Raw genomic sequence first — 15612 nt, forward strand, 5'->3', positions numbered from 1 at the left:
AGCTGAGCTGCTTCTGGGGAGGTCTGTACGTACGCCTCTGAATCTTTTGACGCCTGACGTGGGGGATAAAGTGAGGGGAAATCACGAGAAACAGAAACAATGTACAGATCCGGGCTCCAAGGAGCGATGAGTGCGGGTAAGCGATACGGTGTATGTATCAGCAGTGGATGGTATATGAGGTGCGGAAGGGAGCAGATGGCTTGCGGGTGTCGTAATGGAGCAAAATGGAGTAAAACGGGTTGTTCAACTGCAGGATGGGAGGGCCATCTGGAGGCCTCTGAGCAATGTGCGCCCTGATCTACACATAGTTAAGGATTGAGATACCACCACGCATTGTCAGTCAGTTGGACCGAGAAGCGACCGATGCTCCGGTAAGCGCGCAGCCAGCCATACGTGATCCCCCCGTGTGTAGTACGTTACAGCCTGCGGCCGCGGGAAACGTTGCATCGGTCGGACAGGTTGCGGCGTTCTTAAGTGTTCGCTATTGCATTGTATCGGTTGGCAGATCGCGTATGGTTTGGAAGCTGGGTACGTTGTTTATTCACGTTCTTTGTATTTTACTCAGGCGCTTTATGAGCTCGCCGTAGGTATTCGAGGTGGAGGGGTGTAATAGGACGGTGTCTGGCGCCGCATATGCTCGACTGACCTCGGCCGGCCGACCCCGCCGCGGGCTATGAGAGGCGAGGGCAGGTCGGCCGTCGGACCAAATAGACAGTTCAGAGCGAGACGCCTGCGTGTTCACTTCACTTATTATCATGAGTGCCTTATTGCGTACGCTTGTGAAAAAGATTCGTAGTCCTGTTAATTTTTGCTCTTTTACTGGGTTTTCGCACATAATGTGAACCGTAATAATAGATCGGTTTTGATTCCATGAGCTTTTGCTTCCACCAGTCTGCTGTTCGGGGCATGGAATGCATACATTTTCCTTTCTTCAGGGGCTGTCCGAGAACTGTCAACTTGAAATTTGATTATGATTTGTTCGATAGTTTCTGACACAAGGAAACAAAGGAGTGTCACTACGGCATTGGGGGCAAATAACTTATTCAGTAACGTCGTTAACTTTTCCCATTTGCTCAGGCAACTGTACATTGGTGCGGCTACCGCTGCTGCAGGAATACGGAATGGACTGTGTTGAGATAGTCGGCACCCTTCCTGTTTCGCCCCAATCCGACTGACCTGACCTGATCTGACCTGACAGCTGTAGGCAGTTACGTCTTGCCAGGCACCCGCGCAGCCATTTCGTTCGCGGCTGATCTCGCAACAGTAAAAATGTCTGGCTGTCATATAGTTTTAGACTGCTTTGAGTGAAATGTTTCGTAGCTACCCATGAAAAGCATATTCTTACCTGCAATCATCTCACATCCAAACGATCGCATCGTAACAGCTTACTCGTATTTCTCAGCATAAGACATTGATAGTCAACGAGCATCAATCCAACGCCTGCAACTGGCGCTGGCACTGGCAATAGCGCCTGCCCCACCAAAGGCCTCTGGCCAGATGTATCTTACCTACGACGCGGCCCACGGACCGGAGTTGGCCCGACGTGCGTGGTGCCCGCCTGACAGCTCCCTGAGGTCCCGGCTGGCCCGGAGCCCTGCCCCCTGTACTCAGGCATGACGCTGCCCCTAGCGTTGTGAGTGGTTCCGCAGACTTACTTCGGTTATCATTCGTTTGATAAACTCATGATGTATCCGGAATTCATAATGCTGAACACTGCGGCGAGATGGAATGCGCCTCTAGATTATGCAGTTGAATTGGAATTTCGTGATCGGCTAGCGGATCAGGCTTCGGACAACAAACACTGCTTGGCATGTGCTTCGATCGATGCACCCGTCCAATCGAAAAGGTTTTGGCTAAATTCATAACCAAATAAGAACAGCAGGAGACATTGCAGAGACCACGCCCCACACCCTGCGCGTCGCTGCGTCTCTGCATATCTCTGTGGTGTGTCAGCCAGGAAATCAGCTGCAGGTAGGCAAATCCATTTAAAATTCAGAGACCACAGGCATTATAATCGACAGTGATGTTAAGAGATGACACGAGACTCAGTCAGCGCCATTTGCATTTCGATACATTCAAACAACAAGCAAAGCATCGAGCGCCAAGCAAAAGGCCCCGCCCAGAACAACAGCGAGGCTCAAGATGTGTTGGAACAAGCATTGAAGCAAGGCACCGAGCGCCAAGCAAGAGCCCTACCCAGAACAACAGCAAGACTTTGGAGCGAAGGATCCGTGCACACCAGTTAATGCATGCCAACATTACTGGTGTCCACACATTTTGAAGAATGCCGGTGCGAGTGGACTTGGCCGCGGGCAAAAACAAATGTAGCGCATTCGGGAAATAACTCGACGGTGGCGGTTAATTGTTTTTACTGGAGCGCGAGTCGATGGACAGAGCAAGCGCAAAAGTGCCGAGTTATGCCTCCACGTGTAAGTCACATTATATCAAGATGACCCTCAACGACCCTAATAAACAGCATAGGAAATAAGACAGATTAGTCACTCCCGGCATTCACCGGCAGCGCTATAGCCTCTCTGTCCATTTTCTCCAGTTTGTGGCCCTAAACAAATTGGTCACGAACCTATCATATGGTGGATCCACGATAAACACATTACATGGGGCATGACAAATCGTTCCTATTTGGTGGCAAATGGGCCGCCTTGTTTGCGTGAATGTTTCGCTACGCAAGCTCACGGCACAAGGCGTTGTTATCGAAAACTGTTGATCAATATGCAGGAGGTGAATGCATGGACAAAGCAAGGAATGGTCATATGAAATAAATGGCAGGCGACAGTTTTTTAGCTCGTTGCAGTCTGTAGCGAAGTCAACAGCTACAACAACAAGCATCGCGAATATAAGGACTGGTCAGCTCCAGATGCAGTCAACACACATAGGAACATCTATCTGCTTTGATCCAGTACGTGCTCTATGCAGCATACAGTTTAGCAATACTAAGGGGATCGATTTTGTGATGGTCTTAAACGCCCATCACCAGTCAGTCCATAAGGCGCAGAAATTAATTCAGTGAAGGTCTTGATATCCCATACTTTTCAGAAGTAAGGCTATTCATCATAGGTATTCCTTTCTTCCCGCTTGTGTTTTTGATGCAAAGATAGCCTAATTTTCACATTGTTTTCTTTCCGTGTGCATGCGTGCGTGCGTGCGTGCGTGCGTGGGTGTGTGTGTGCGTGCGTGGGTGTGTGCGTGAGCGTGTCATTGAGACTTTACGACACACTCAGCTGCTGGGGCTATATGGCGTCGTCCGCCTCTCAGTCTGGTAGGAAGAGCGGGCACCGTGGGGATTCAAACCCCATCCACCTTTTTTCAGACGCGCAGCTTAAGCACTACACTATCAGTATTCCTTGTTTTCTCTCCCGTACACCAAAGAAATAAAACCTAATTTGTCAGCAGCAGTGTCACTTTCCAAAACCGGTCGGGGGGGGGGGGCAAGACAAAAAGTTTGATCTAACCTAACCCAAAAACCTCATTTCTCCCCGGATTTCAGCCAGTTGAATTTGTGTCCTCGATGTTAACATAAGCTTTTTTAATGTTTCGAAGATTCAAAATTGTTATCTTGGGGAAGGTCTCCTCATTTCAAGTTGCTGTGAGCTGTCTTTTTGTGAAAGGATAGAACGGGGTGTAATTCACAGAACAAAAACATCTTGGTAAATCTCAGTAAGGGATCACTGATGACGACTGCTGTCGCTGATCGTTTTGTATAACCACCTCAGCCGCGATCACGTGACAAATCCACTTGCCACTGTTGGGGGAAACATGCCTTAACTTCATCTGGCACACCCTGCAATTTTAAAAACTGCCACATATTGCAGTCAGTTGTTCAATAATAACATATCCAAAGATATTGCAGTCAATCACAATCCAAGCGTTCCAATTTGACAAATTTGTCAAACATTTGCAGGCTGCCCTAACATATGCATGAGTTAAAATGTTGATAACATCGGATAGCTACAAAATGTTCTTTGGTACAATATAAACATGTTACTAACTGTGACGTGCTTAGGTACCTACTACCTAGCATACCAACAGTTGAAATAATTGTTCTGCATTCATTCGGTCCAGTATTCACTCTGCTCACATGCGTTGAGGAGCTCATGGGACGGGGGGGGGGATCTAATCAGCATTTGGGGTTCAGGCGTCCCAAAAGTATATAAAGTGACACCCCTGCTTGTTGGCATGCAAATGAAGCCTCATTTCATTCGGCAAAGTTAGATTTTTAATATCAAGACCTTTGACCTCTCTTTTGAATGTACTGAACTCCTGAGATATGCTTCATATCATATGCTAGCTGTTTGAGATGTATTTCTTGAATGAAAGAGTGAGCCCAATAATTGCTCAATCATCTGACATAACTAGATCATAGTTCAGTGCGATCGTTCCATAGCGCCAAACACAACAGATACCTGACTGAAATATGGACGGCAGTCGTTATGAAGGGTGGGGCTCTTTATGGTCTACTTCACAATCAATAAACCTTATGAGACGAGAGCCTTCAAACCTGAAAGACGATGGGAACGGGCGTCTGCCTTTGGTGGACACTACTGGGAAGGTAAGGCCTCTTTCAGCGGGAAAAGGCAACTTTGCTTAAGTAGGGTATTTCAATATATTCCTGAGAAGACCTTGTAATTTACCTGCCTCTAGATGACAGGCTTTTGAACTTAGTACAAGTAAAATCCGACTCTTCGGCTGCTTTCCCTGGGACCAAAAATCCCACTCTTTATGTCTTCAGAGGCTTCTAGGACCTACGGTACGTCAGTTATTTTACATGAATGTCAAATGTCATGTAAGCGTGATAAGGGACAATGTTCTCAAAAGCGCGCATGCGCGCTTACTCACGCACAGTGGTCCGTTGCTGTGTGTGGTGATGTTTAAATGGATTACGCGGACTCCCTGATGTGGGGGGGGGGGGGGGGGCTGCTGTTATTCATAGTGACGAAGGCCTACCGGTTCTGGGCTTGGATCTAACGGTTGATTGGTCGGTGGGTCACGTGGCAAAGGACAAGCTCAGCGTCTCCTCACGCTAAACTGACGTGTTTGCTCGGAGTTTGCGTCTTTTGATGGCCCCTTTAAGGGTTGAGGATGTCACTCCCACCCCATGAATTTGTCACTGAGCTTGGGTGTCACCGGGCCTCTAAGATGACGGCAAATTCCGTTTACTTTTCAGTCATGATGTGCGAACCGACAATGTTCTCCTAAACCTTTGGCAGTGTTTCTATGAAAACGTCAACAGTTAACGATTTGGTCAGTGTCTACCCTTGTTCCATCGACATCATACCGCTAGCATGTGTGTGCAAGTGCCTCCCTTTGAAGGTTCAGTCAAGCACCCCAGTCATCAACCTAATCACATCGCTGGAAATTCCAAGTGGTTGGGAAGGGGGGGACGAGACCTCTGATGGATAGAGATCTCAATAACGGTAGGGGTGTCTAAACCCCTCCGGTTTTGATATTCCGCTGATATCAACCAGCATTGATCGTTAATGTGTCCGCTTAAAAGCCACTGTTCAATGCACCCATGTTTGTCCCAGCCCAGTTGTGCGGTCCCCAGATTTGTCCTACTCGTCCCCCCCCCCCCCCCATTGCACCTAATTCGCGCTATTCCTCTCCCCGCTCCCAGCATAAAACATTTTTGAGCCCACATGGGCGGCATGATGGTGCTCCGGACAAGCGTTTCTGTCTTAATGCACCGTCGCCTAAGCCCCCATGAAGCCAGTGTGACTCACGATGTTCCGTTAAGAACACTGTTACGTCATCTGCGAGGTGAGATGTGTGACGAACCTGGGAGACCGCCCGTCATCTCCAAGATAGAAGAGGTTACTTCCATCCAGGCTGGCAAGGATAGCAAAGTTTGGCTGTGGGCTAACCGCAAAGGAAATCTGTTCCTCTGTGTTCTAGTGCTGTGATAAAGAACGATAAAAAACAAATATGCTTACCGGTGGGGAATCTGGCAGAACATGGGCTCTGTCAGTGGAGCTAGGTCAAGCAAGGCCGTGAGCTGAACTAGCCCGCGGCCAGATTCGTAAGCCTTGAAGTTTTGGAGTACGTCGCAAACCTTCGCTTGGGACACGTGCTGGTCAGTGCAATCCCAGTGAACGGTACTGGGACTAAGATGTGCTTTGCTATCCGTGCTGGTTTTAACACGCGCCCGATTGGCCGGTTGGATACCCTCCGCTCGGGTGGGGTCAGTTTGACCCGCTGAGATCTCAGGAACGAAGGGAGCTAGAGCCATCAAATTCACTTCCAAAGAGTGCGTTGTCCTGTACGTAAACTCACTTGGGTCGAAGTTTGAGGCTCCTAGATCATGTCCTTTGGGTAAAATGAGCTCAACCAAGGTCAAACTCTAGATTGATATCAAAAGTGTCCTACAACTTAAGCATATGTTCCAAGCAAAAGGTTACATGCTCATATAAGGTCAGTGGCATTGTTTGACTCATCGAATGTCATGGTGATCAAAATCATACAAGACTGCTTTGGGTTTTGCATTTGAGTAACCCTAAAGATTGCGCTAAGCAGTAGGTTTATAAAACAGGATGTTGACCTGGATAATTATAGGTTAGCGACCTATTCTGACCTTTACGAAGTCCATGGAAACTGTAAAATGCAGTTCCTGTTATCAATGAATGCGAAATTAGTACCAGTAACTACCCAGTGCAACAAGCCCTAGAGTAATAAAATATGTTTGATTTGAACTTGGTCTGACCATCATACCTGACCCTGGGTCAATGGAATTTACTCATTCAATTGTTATGTCACCTAAGAAAGCATCTCAGAGATGCATGGCTTCGTCTAACACTTCGTTATTGCAACAGATTAAACAATAAGCAAAATCTAATCTTATCTATGTGACTAATGTTCCTCGCTAATGCAATGAACAGATTACGAGATTAAACAATTCTCTAAAAATTGACTTCGCTGAATCCATGGCCTGACTTTGAGTTGCTGTAGGTCAGTAACCTTACAAAATACATCTAAATTTTTGGTACCGAACGATCTGCGATTTAATTGTATACAACTGCGCAAAATTTGGCGCGGCCACGCCGCGCCGTTCAGCGTGTTAATGGCAAACATGATCTGCATCATAGCCAACCATATACTCTCATAGGTTATCATGTTTAAAAAATTCACGGATGAAATATAGGCTATGTTTTGGTCACGTTGGGAAGCCATTGGAATGAAGGCTTATTAGGCAAAGTTTCGGTCTCTGGTGTTTGGCTTGCAATTAAATTTGGGTATTATATCGGGAATATGAGAGGTATTCGCTGTTAGGAGCTCGGGGTGTGGGCCATTTCTAGGACGCGTGAGCGCTATTAGAACGCTACCATGTCGCTGTTATCTAGAAGACTATTAGAGCGCGTGTTTTTAAAAGCACACAAATATACACCTTTTGGAAAATGTATCTCACTGTCGCACAGGTCCAAGCTGTTCGGATGTGTAGATGCGCCTTTTCTAGCTTTCTTAACCCTGACTCAGATAGATGATTGATAACTGAATTGACTACGCAAGTGCATTGTATGCATGTAATTAGGGCGCCTTACCATACGGCTCGGCTTCAAGATTGAAAATAACTGCTGCCGACATAATTTCTCCTCAAAGCTGCGGGGGCGATCTCAACGTTTTCCAATTTTAGGGTGCGCTGATCTCCTGTGGTACGTTCTCGATCAGGTTGCACTAGAGCTGCCACTTTTGAGCACGCGGGCCCCACAACGCGCCGAGACCGCGTCTGTTAAATCTCGCCATTGCTGACTGCATGACGGACCTTAACGGATGTTCTACCTGTACAACTCATCAACTCATGTTTTCGCAACCACAAATGAGCACCTAATTATCTGACAACTTCGGTATCAAATGCTGATGGCAAATATATTTATTCACTGCATAAAAATGGTAACAAAGAAAAGTGTGATTTCGTTGCAAAGTTCTCCAGTGACGTCATGCACCTCACTTTATAAACAAATAGTCTATTGGATGGTGCTTTCCAAGAACAGCCTGCCAAGGCCCTATAACTGTACCATCCGCAGAGAGGTATAATTACTGAACCTTGCAGATGGAATCCCCCACACAACAGCAAGAGTCTTTCTGAAATAATTTAAAAGTAGGGCAGAAGCTGCCAGGTGTACTTTCCTGCACAATTAAAGGGTCTCAACCCGCAATTTTAAGAAATAGAGGAAACACAGCGATAGGCACAGCGATAAACACAGCGCAATAGAGCAAACACAGCATCTTTTGAAGCATTTTGGTAGAAAGCTCAGATATTTCCTCTGCTCAGCTTACTTCAAGTTTGTGCTGTGAAGCTGCACTCTTAGTTGCTGCACACCGCTTATAACATACAATACAGTAATGTATGTACATATAATTGATGGATTCAAGTACCCAAATCATATACAAACAGCAAACACCACCCAATGCCCGCACTGAATTAAAAGCAGACCCTGCATAAGAATGACAATATTAGTTTGCCAACTTTACAACAGCTGAACACCGAATTCAGTCTTCTGCAGCGCAGACCCTTTCTGAAAACTGTGCAACTTAATACAGCAATGCTCTCTACCGTATGCATACAGCATTTTGTTTTTAGCGACGAGAACACCGATCGCCGATCATCCCACACAATTTTCAAGTAAACTTATCCAGGGACGAAATCGGCGCACGGTGGTCAGCAAGATTTATCTATGTCGCCGGCTGTTCAAGGAACTCGGATGCGTACCCAAAGATAACTTTCACGTGGCATACGAACTAGTTCGTATTTACGAAGCACCATCTCTTCCCGGACAAGGCATGAGGTCAGTTATGGCGCATCCGTCTTTCACCGAAGACAACGCAACGCAGCATTCTTGGCGCACTGCGATAAACCTAATGGGTGTACTCGCAGTACATCAGGAATATTTTTTTTCCACGCGACGTCACGTGCAACCTCTGCTCGACGTATGCATGACAAACCCTTTCTTCACCCGTCGCCGGTCGTGAGCGCATAAGGTGACGTCTTCATGCTAGCGTCTGGCATAAATTGACGCGTTTTATACAGACACTGGTCACGCCATTTCTGTCTCAACTCGCTCAAGTGGCAGACAAAGATTATGCGTGACGTCATGAGGAATTTCGTCGGCCGGATCTCTGCGAACAGCGGCAAGAGCAGAGGCTATGAGGTGTATCGTCATGAGCGATGTCCACCGCGTAGATCCTTTGTTGTCCTGGCCGCTGCGAAGACACTCGATGTTTACCTTGTGTCGATCGTTGACTTTCCATGTTAGCGTGTGAGCGTAAAGCGTTGTCGTTTTGATAAAAGGTCGGCATTTCGTCCACATTGGTCACGAAGGCATTTAGAATAAAATCCAACATTAAAGGTAATGTTTTACATTTGAAGATGTTGGGGCAAGCATCAGATATGTTGAAACTTAAAACTATTGGTATGCTCACTTAAAACTATTGGTATACTTTTTAAGTGGACAAGACTGCTCTAGAAAGCACAAAGCCCTTCTTAGTAAATATGCTTCTCAATGCATCATCATTTGATTCCATCATCGCACCTTGCACAACATTGATTCCGAACCAAACGACGGCCGCTATATCTGGAAATCGCGCTCACGAACGCCGGATATGAATATGACGTCATAAATGTCAGGGCGAGTTTGAAATACTCCCCCCCCCCCCACCCCCGATATGCCTCTCACCATTTTCGCGCGCATTTAATTCACAAACTAGAGGAGCTCAAGAAGGGCAGGATTATGAACAGCACCGACATATCTTCAAGATGGTTATGTCAGTTTGAACCCCATCTAAATTTGGAACATTCCCTTTTTAAAGAATATTATTGTAGATGTTGTTGCACATCGTTTGAACTCGAAGCTTCGTTACTGAGCGCAGGCAAACGCAACCAGCCATCATTCAGGTGCCCGGCTACTGCCGTCCTTTCAACTGGACTAAGGTCGTTATTGTGGTGGCTATAGATCACGGGCAATGTTGTTCTTGATATTCTTGCCCCGACGCATGTTACTGTGCAGGGCTATCCATTTTTTTAGTGTCTTTGTCTGAGTCTCTGTGTCTGTCAATGTGTCTTTGTGAAATTAGCTTGCGTAGTTGAAAAGACCTACTACCTTTGAGCTTGGGATGGTTAATTTTTGTTCATAAAAGCATGCTTACTTACACATATATTGGGCTGGAAAGACATGACATGCAACCAGGTACATGTAAGATCGTACTGATGCAAATAGAAAGACAAATAATATACGCCGTCGACATCATTTATGGCGTCATGCTTCATGGATTCTATGCGTTTTAGTGTTCGCAGCGGCGTGGACGACAGAGATTCTACGTGACGTCACCCACGATCTTTACCGGACGTGCAGAATCGTGTTCAGCGTTCGATTGAAATGAAATGGAAATGCGCGGCTGATTCAATTATTAAGAAGGGAGTTTGCGTTACCAAGGCCACGGGTGATGATGGCGTGTTTTATATGTTACAAGTAGCGTAACTTGCAGTTTCCATCGTCAAGAGCATGCATGGTACCTGTAAACAAAAATCATAGTGTCTGCATGTGCAGTTGTCATAAAACTAAGACAGTTACGAAGGTGTAAACAGCGAACGCGTCGCGCCGCGAACACGTCCGGCATAGTTTCTGCATGACGTCACGTAGATTAGAACATCCTTAGCGCGCTGCCAATGCATCAAAATTCTGCCATGTTTATTTTTGCATGTGCTAAAATTGTTGGGTCCGTTAATTTTTGTCTCTGTTTCTTTAGGGGTTTGCATTGCCGGCTCATTTTGAAAAGCCCCTTAGAGGATCGAGAACAATTTGTTTTGGCCCAAGAAGACTATATGTCAGGACCCAAAGAATTGCATATTTTGATCCTTCAGCAATATCTTCAAAATGAGACTAAGCTCCAGATCATTGAATGAACAAAATATAACAGTTTAACTAAAGTCTCAGTTTAAAAAACACAAAAGTAAAGGATCATTGTAGATTTGCAGCTTCTTGATGTGACCCTAACGTTATGGTAAGATTATGTATGTGTTCTTTGGAATGAAAAATGGGGTTAGGTAGATGTACATGTGAACATTGAAGTTGTGTACATGGAATAAAAAAACTTTATTAATTTAAGCGATGACAAACATATAGGAATGCATATGCCTGCAAGTCTCTTACTGCTCCTGGTTTGACACCTACGTTATTATAAGGATGAGTACGAGTGCATGAAGTTAGTATAAGACTGGAGGGCCCGTTCGGTCTTCGGGGGAGGGACATGCACTGTGGGACTGGAGGGATTTGAAATATTGATGAGAGGTGGGTGCAGGTTTTCCAAGTCTCAAGAGCAGCAACTTTAGACTGGACTTCAGTCTTCATACAAGTGCATCATCAAAATCTAAGGCCATGCTGAGTATCCAAGTTGTCTACGCACGTTCGATCTTTTTCGTGCGCGTAGAAACATCGCAAATTGTTTTTGTTTGTGTCTAGGACTGTCGAAGCGTATGAATAAATGCTTCTTTAATAGCGACTCCCGGATGTGGATGTGCTCATCACGGTTCGCTGGGGAGTTAACGATCCTTGAATTTGGGTTCATATTTTACGGTTCGACACCACATCTTTTACTGTTTCAACCCTTTTGCGCATCCCAATGGCCTGTAGCCCCATCAACTTATGAAAGCGACCCAACGAGGGCGGACGTGCGCGGCTTCCACACCGCACCGACACGTCTCTCCCCGTCACCGAAGCGACGCCGGCTCTCCACCGTCATCGGACCCAGTGGCGTCGGTAGGGCCACCAGCCCGCCACGGCCGGCCGCCTGGCGACGACACGGACACTCTCTCCGCCGCAGTGCGACCGCCCCGGCCGCAGAGCCCCTCCCCTGCCGACCTCCCGCGGCGGCCGGGCAGGGTGCTGGGTGATCCGTCCGACGGCCGGAAGGCATCAGCCGGGTCAACAGTCTGGATGGAAGTTCAGTGGCCTCAGTTATTTTGCGAAGTGGCAAGTGCTCGTGCGGGTCGCTTGGGCCTTCTCTTCAGATCATCTGCCTGCTGTCCGTGAAGGTCCACGTGCTCTGCGTACTTTTTTACTCGTCAAGTCAGCGAATTGACCCCACACTTCTTGGAATCTGCGACTTTTACATCCGCCTGAATACTGACGCACGTGTATACAGCATGCTGGCAACAGATGGCGCGGAATTTCCATTAACCTTTTAACACTCGACAGTGGGATCTTCTGAAAAGAATGGCGATCGTCGCAAGAGGCTACCGCGGCACAACCGACGCGCATGAAGCCATAGATTTACCCAGAGAATGGAAAGCATCAACACGTGGAGCGCTTCCCAGTGATGAGGATCGCAATCATATCTTCGCCCACATCAAACGGCGCTGACCCCTCGTCGGACCGGAGGCATCTCTGGGGAAACTTCCGGCTCAATAGATGATGGCCGAACCGGATAGCTCGCAGACAATCCCTGCAGACGTCGCCCGTTGACTGAGTTACATTTGTTCGCAGCTGCGGCCCAGTCCGTCAATATTTGACTTCATCGACCGTTGCGGAGCTTTCACCTCAGGATTCATTGGAGCCTTCGCTAAGACGGTGCAAACTCAAGACACCAGCGATCAGAGTGGCCAGCGGACCGTCCCGCGGAGATGACAGATCGAGGGCCGAGGTCAAGGCCGAGGGCCGAGGGTCAAGGCCGAGCTCACTCAGCTGTTTCAGAGCGTCTTGATTCAGTTTCAGCATCGGACCCAGGCACAATCCGGGCTTCTCATCTGAACTGTCCACATCTCGGCAGTGACATGGAAAACGGCGACCTGTGTTGGAATAGTAGACAGTGCAGTCAAGTGTCAACGCTCGAACGCAGCAGCCGGACCCCATTAAAACTTGCTCCGCGGCTCAGCAATCTTCAGCTCTGGTGCCTTGGGCGCCGCGAGTCGCACTATACCTTCCAAAAGCCATCAAACTCCAGGTGGTGCACGCTCAACTTTGCAACATGTGAGCATGGTAACAGAGCCTCGCGGCGTGTGCAGACATGCCCAAAAGAAGCAGACGGCAGCGTCTCTCGCTAGGGTTTATGTAGCATGGGTCCTGTTTTAAAACATTGTGAATACGTAGCAGCTCGTGTGGGCACAGTATGATTTCAGGTTGTTATTAACGTTGCTTGAGATATATCTCTTATTTATGTATATCCTAAGCAGTGTAAGCATCTTGAATATGTCATATATATATATATATATATATATATATATATATATATATATATATCTGTGTGTGCGTGTGTGTGTGTGTGTGTGTGTGTGCGTGCGTGTGCGTGTGTGTGTGTGTGTGTGTGTGTGTGTGTGTGTGTGTGTGTGTGTGTGGTGTGTGGTGTGTGTGTGTGTGTGTGTGTGTGTGTGTGTGTGTGTGTGTGTGTGTGTGTGTGTGTGTGTGTGTGTGTGTGTGTGTGTGTGTGTGTGTGTGTGTGTGTGTGTGTGTGTTAATTTAGGTACGTTAAATAATCAACTTTTCTCCCTCAAACTTATCTCGACGCCCTCAAGCAAGCCATTTACCAGGGCTGATTACTGCATCCAAAATGTATAGTAATTTGCGTGAAACCTGCCAATACAGTTATTCTCATTCTCAAAGCGATTCGCTCTGCTCGAATTGTCAACATGCATGCCGGAATCATGTCAGAGTGCCAGCATGTGGATGTCCGTTCCAGCAACTCAACTTATTTCACTGTTGCTAAGTGGTTCAGTCTGCCTCCAGACTCACCGCGCTAGCTACTTGGTGCCCCCCCCCTCCCCCCCCCCACACACGCTGGGTTGGCAGTGGTAATTTCACGATCGAATGGTGGAGTCAGAGCTGCTCACGCAACAAGCACAGCTTAGCGTTGATCCCAGAAATCCAACCAATCAAGAGATTCGAACTAAAGTTTTCCTAAAAAAACGAATGCAAACAGATATTCGTGGATGGAAGTGCCGGTTCACCCACACTAGGAAGATTTGCTGCTGAAAAACCTTCTGCGTGAACACCTACCGACGATGTCTGTTTATCGAGTCAGAATACATAATCAGACAGTCGTCGGAAGAGGTACCTTTCCGCTCCTTACCGCACGAGTCAAATATGAGCAATCCTACTGGATCGATCGTTTAAATTGTAATATTTTTAATATTCATTGCAAGATATTGCTTTGCATACGCTCACTACTCTACCAACGACAATGGCACAACCAATATCCTATCAGCGTGCTATGCCAGCCGTATTTTCAGATTAAATGCTGCTGTTGGCCTTTGCAATGGCGATGTCTGGCAAAGAACATGCTGAAGGAAATGCCGGAAATAATTTAATGTTATGTTTGACCGTGACCAAACGGTCATAAAATCCTAAGCCCATGATTTATTAAACTTCGATGCGACACTTTTAGCAGCTTTGCGTTATTATTGCATTTAAATATTATCATTTCGACTTAAAACATTCGGGGGACAGCTGCAGTGGTCACTATTGACCACTGCAGTTCTCGATGTTGGCATGAATGACAGTGGGCCCTGGCATATTAGGCAACAACTGGCACGCCAATCAGATTACTACCTTTCCCTTCCAGTTGGTTGCAAGCTGATGGCCGTGATGTTTAATCAGACAAGACCACACGCTCACATCATTTGACTGGTCCTGACTGATCAGTCGATCATTGGCCAGACCGCGTACAAGTCATAAGCAAACTAACGTCAGCACCCACTTTTCGTATATGATATCATCGAGAAACGTCATCAACCACTGATATTTAGGGATTATGAGTTTTTAGTATGAACTACCTCCAAACCCCAGCGTCTGCCTACCATCGCTCCCTTGCTTGACGACTCGAGCCTACCCTTGACAAAGTCGGCTGATTGACATGTGTCACGACATACCCGCCTGCCCTTTGTCAAGCTGTCTGGATTTCTACGTAAGGTTCTAATCGAGATACATTGCTAGTCCCACCTCACCTGCCTTATACGGAGTCCAACCTAAAGAGGGTGAAGGATGTTACCGACTGAGCTTCCCAGTGTATCACCTTCACGATAAAACAGCAGAGCTTAAGGTCAATATTCTCATCAAAGAAGGTGTAGGTCCGGTGATAAGTCTTGGTCTGGGAAAACCTGGACAAAATATTGCATTTCTTATCAGCACAGCTGTTTGTGGAAGAATGCTAAATCCCATTTTATCAATTATCTAGTGCTGCTCGGAAACTCGATTTAAAAACAAACAGAAGGAGTTGCTGTGGGTAGCCAAAGTTCGACATCACCAGCTATAGCAGTAATGCAGTGTATTAAATCACATTTTTCAGCCAAAGGTGACATAAAACCAATGTTGCACACGCGATGCATCGATGGCATATCAGGACATATGGAAGGGCCTTATCTTTAGGCTTAACAGGTAAGTCAAGTCAATGACAATTATAGTCGATAACAAGTCAAGTAAGAAGTCAAGTAGACGTAAGTCGATAACAGATCGTCCAGTTTAACTACTTCTTGGACAACTTTTATCCAACTTTGTGAACAGTTGGTGAAATCTTGGGGAAAAGATGCTTGTCGTGAGTTTAGAGGTGGTTGAGCTATTATTCCCTGTTCAGCCTTCCAATTTCTTTTCCTCAAAACCACCCCGCTGGCTGCGCATC

At 46.7% G+C, this 15612-nt stretch overlaps 1 protein-coding gene across 1 annotated transcript in view; it reads right to left on the bottom strand.

The window, feature by feature from the left end:
- Positions 1 to 4510: 4510 nt before the first annotated feature.
- The window catches only part of LOC119110016 (uncharacterized), a 21360-nt gene continuing 10258 nt past the window's right edge, over positions 4511 to 15612 (bottom strand). The window contains exon 4 of the mRNA XM_037233764.1: positions 4511 to 4516. Within this exon, the coding sequence (XP_037089659.1) occupies positions 4511 to 4516 (6 nt within the window). The remainder of the gene's footprint in view (positions 4517 to 15612) is intronic.

The sequence above is a fragment of the Pollicipes pollicipes genome, unplaced genomic scaffold (assembly GCF_011947565.3).
Source record: "Pollicipes pollicipes isolate AB1234 unplaced genomic scaffold, Ppol_2.1 Scaffold_7231;HRSCAF=8579_pilon_pilon_pilon, whole genome shotgun sequence".
In the NCBI taxonomy this organism is placed as follows: Eukaryota; Metazoa; Arthropoda; class Thecostraca; order Pollicipedomorpha; family Pollicipedidae; genus Pollicipes; species Pollicipes pollicipes.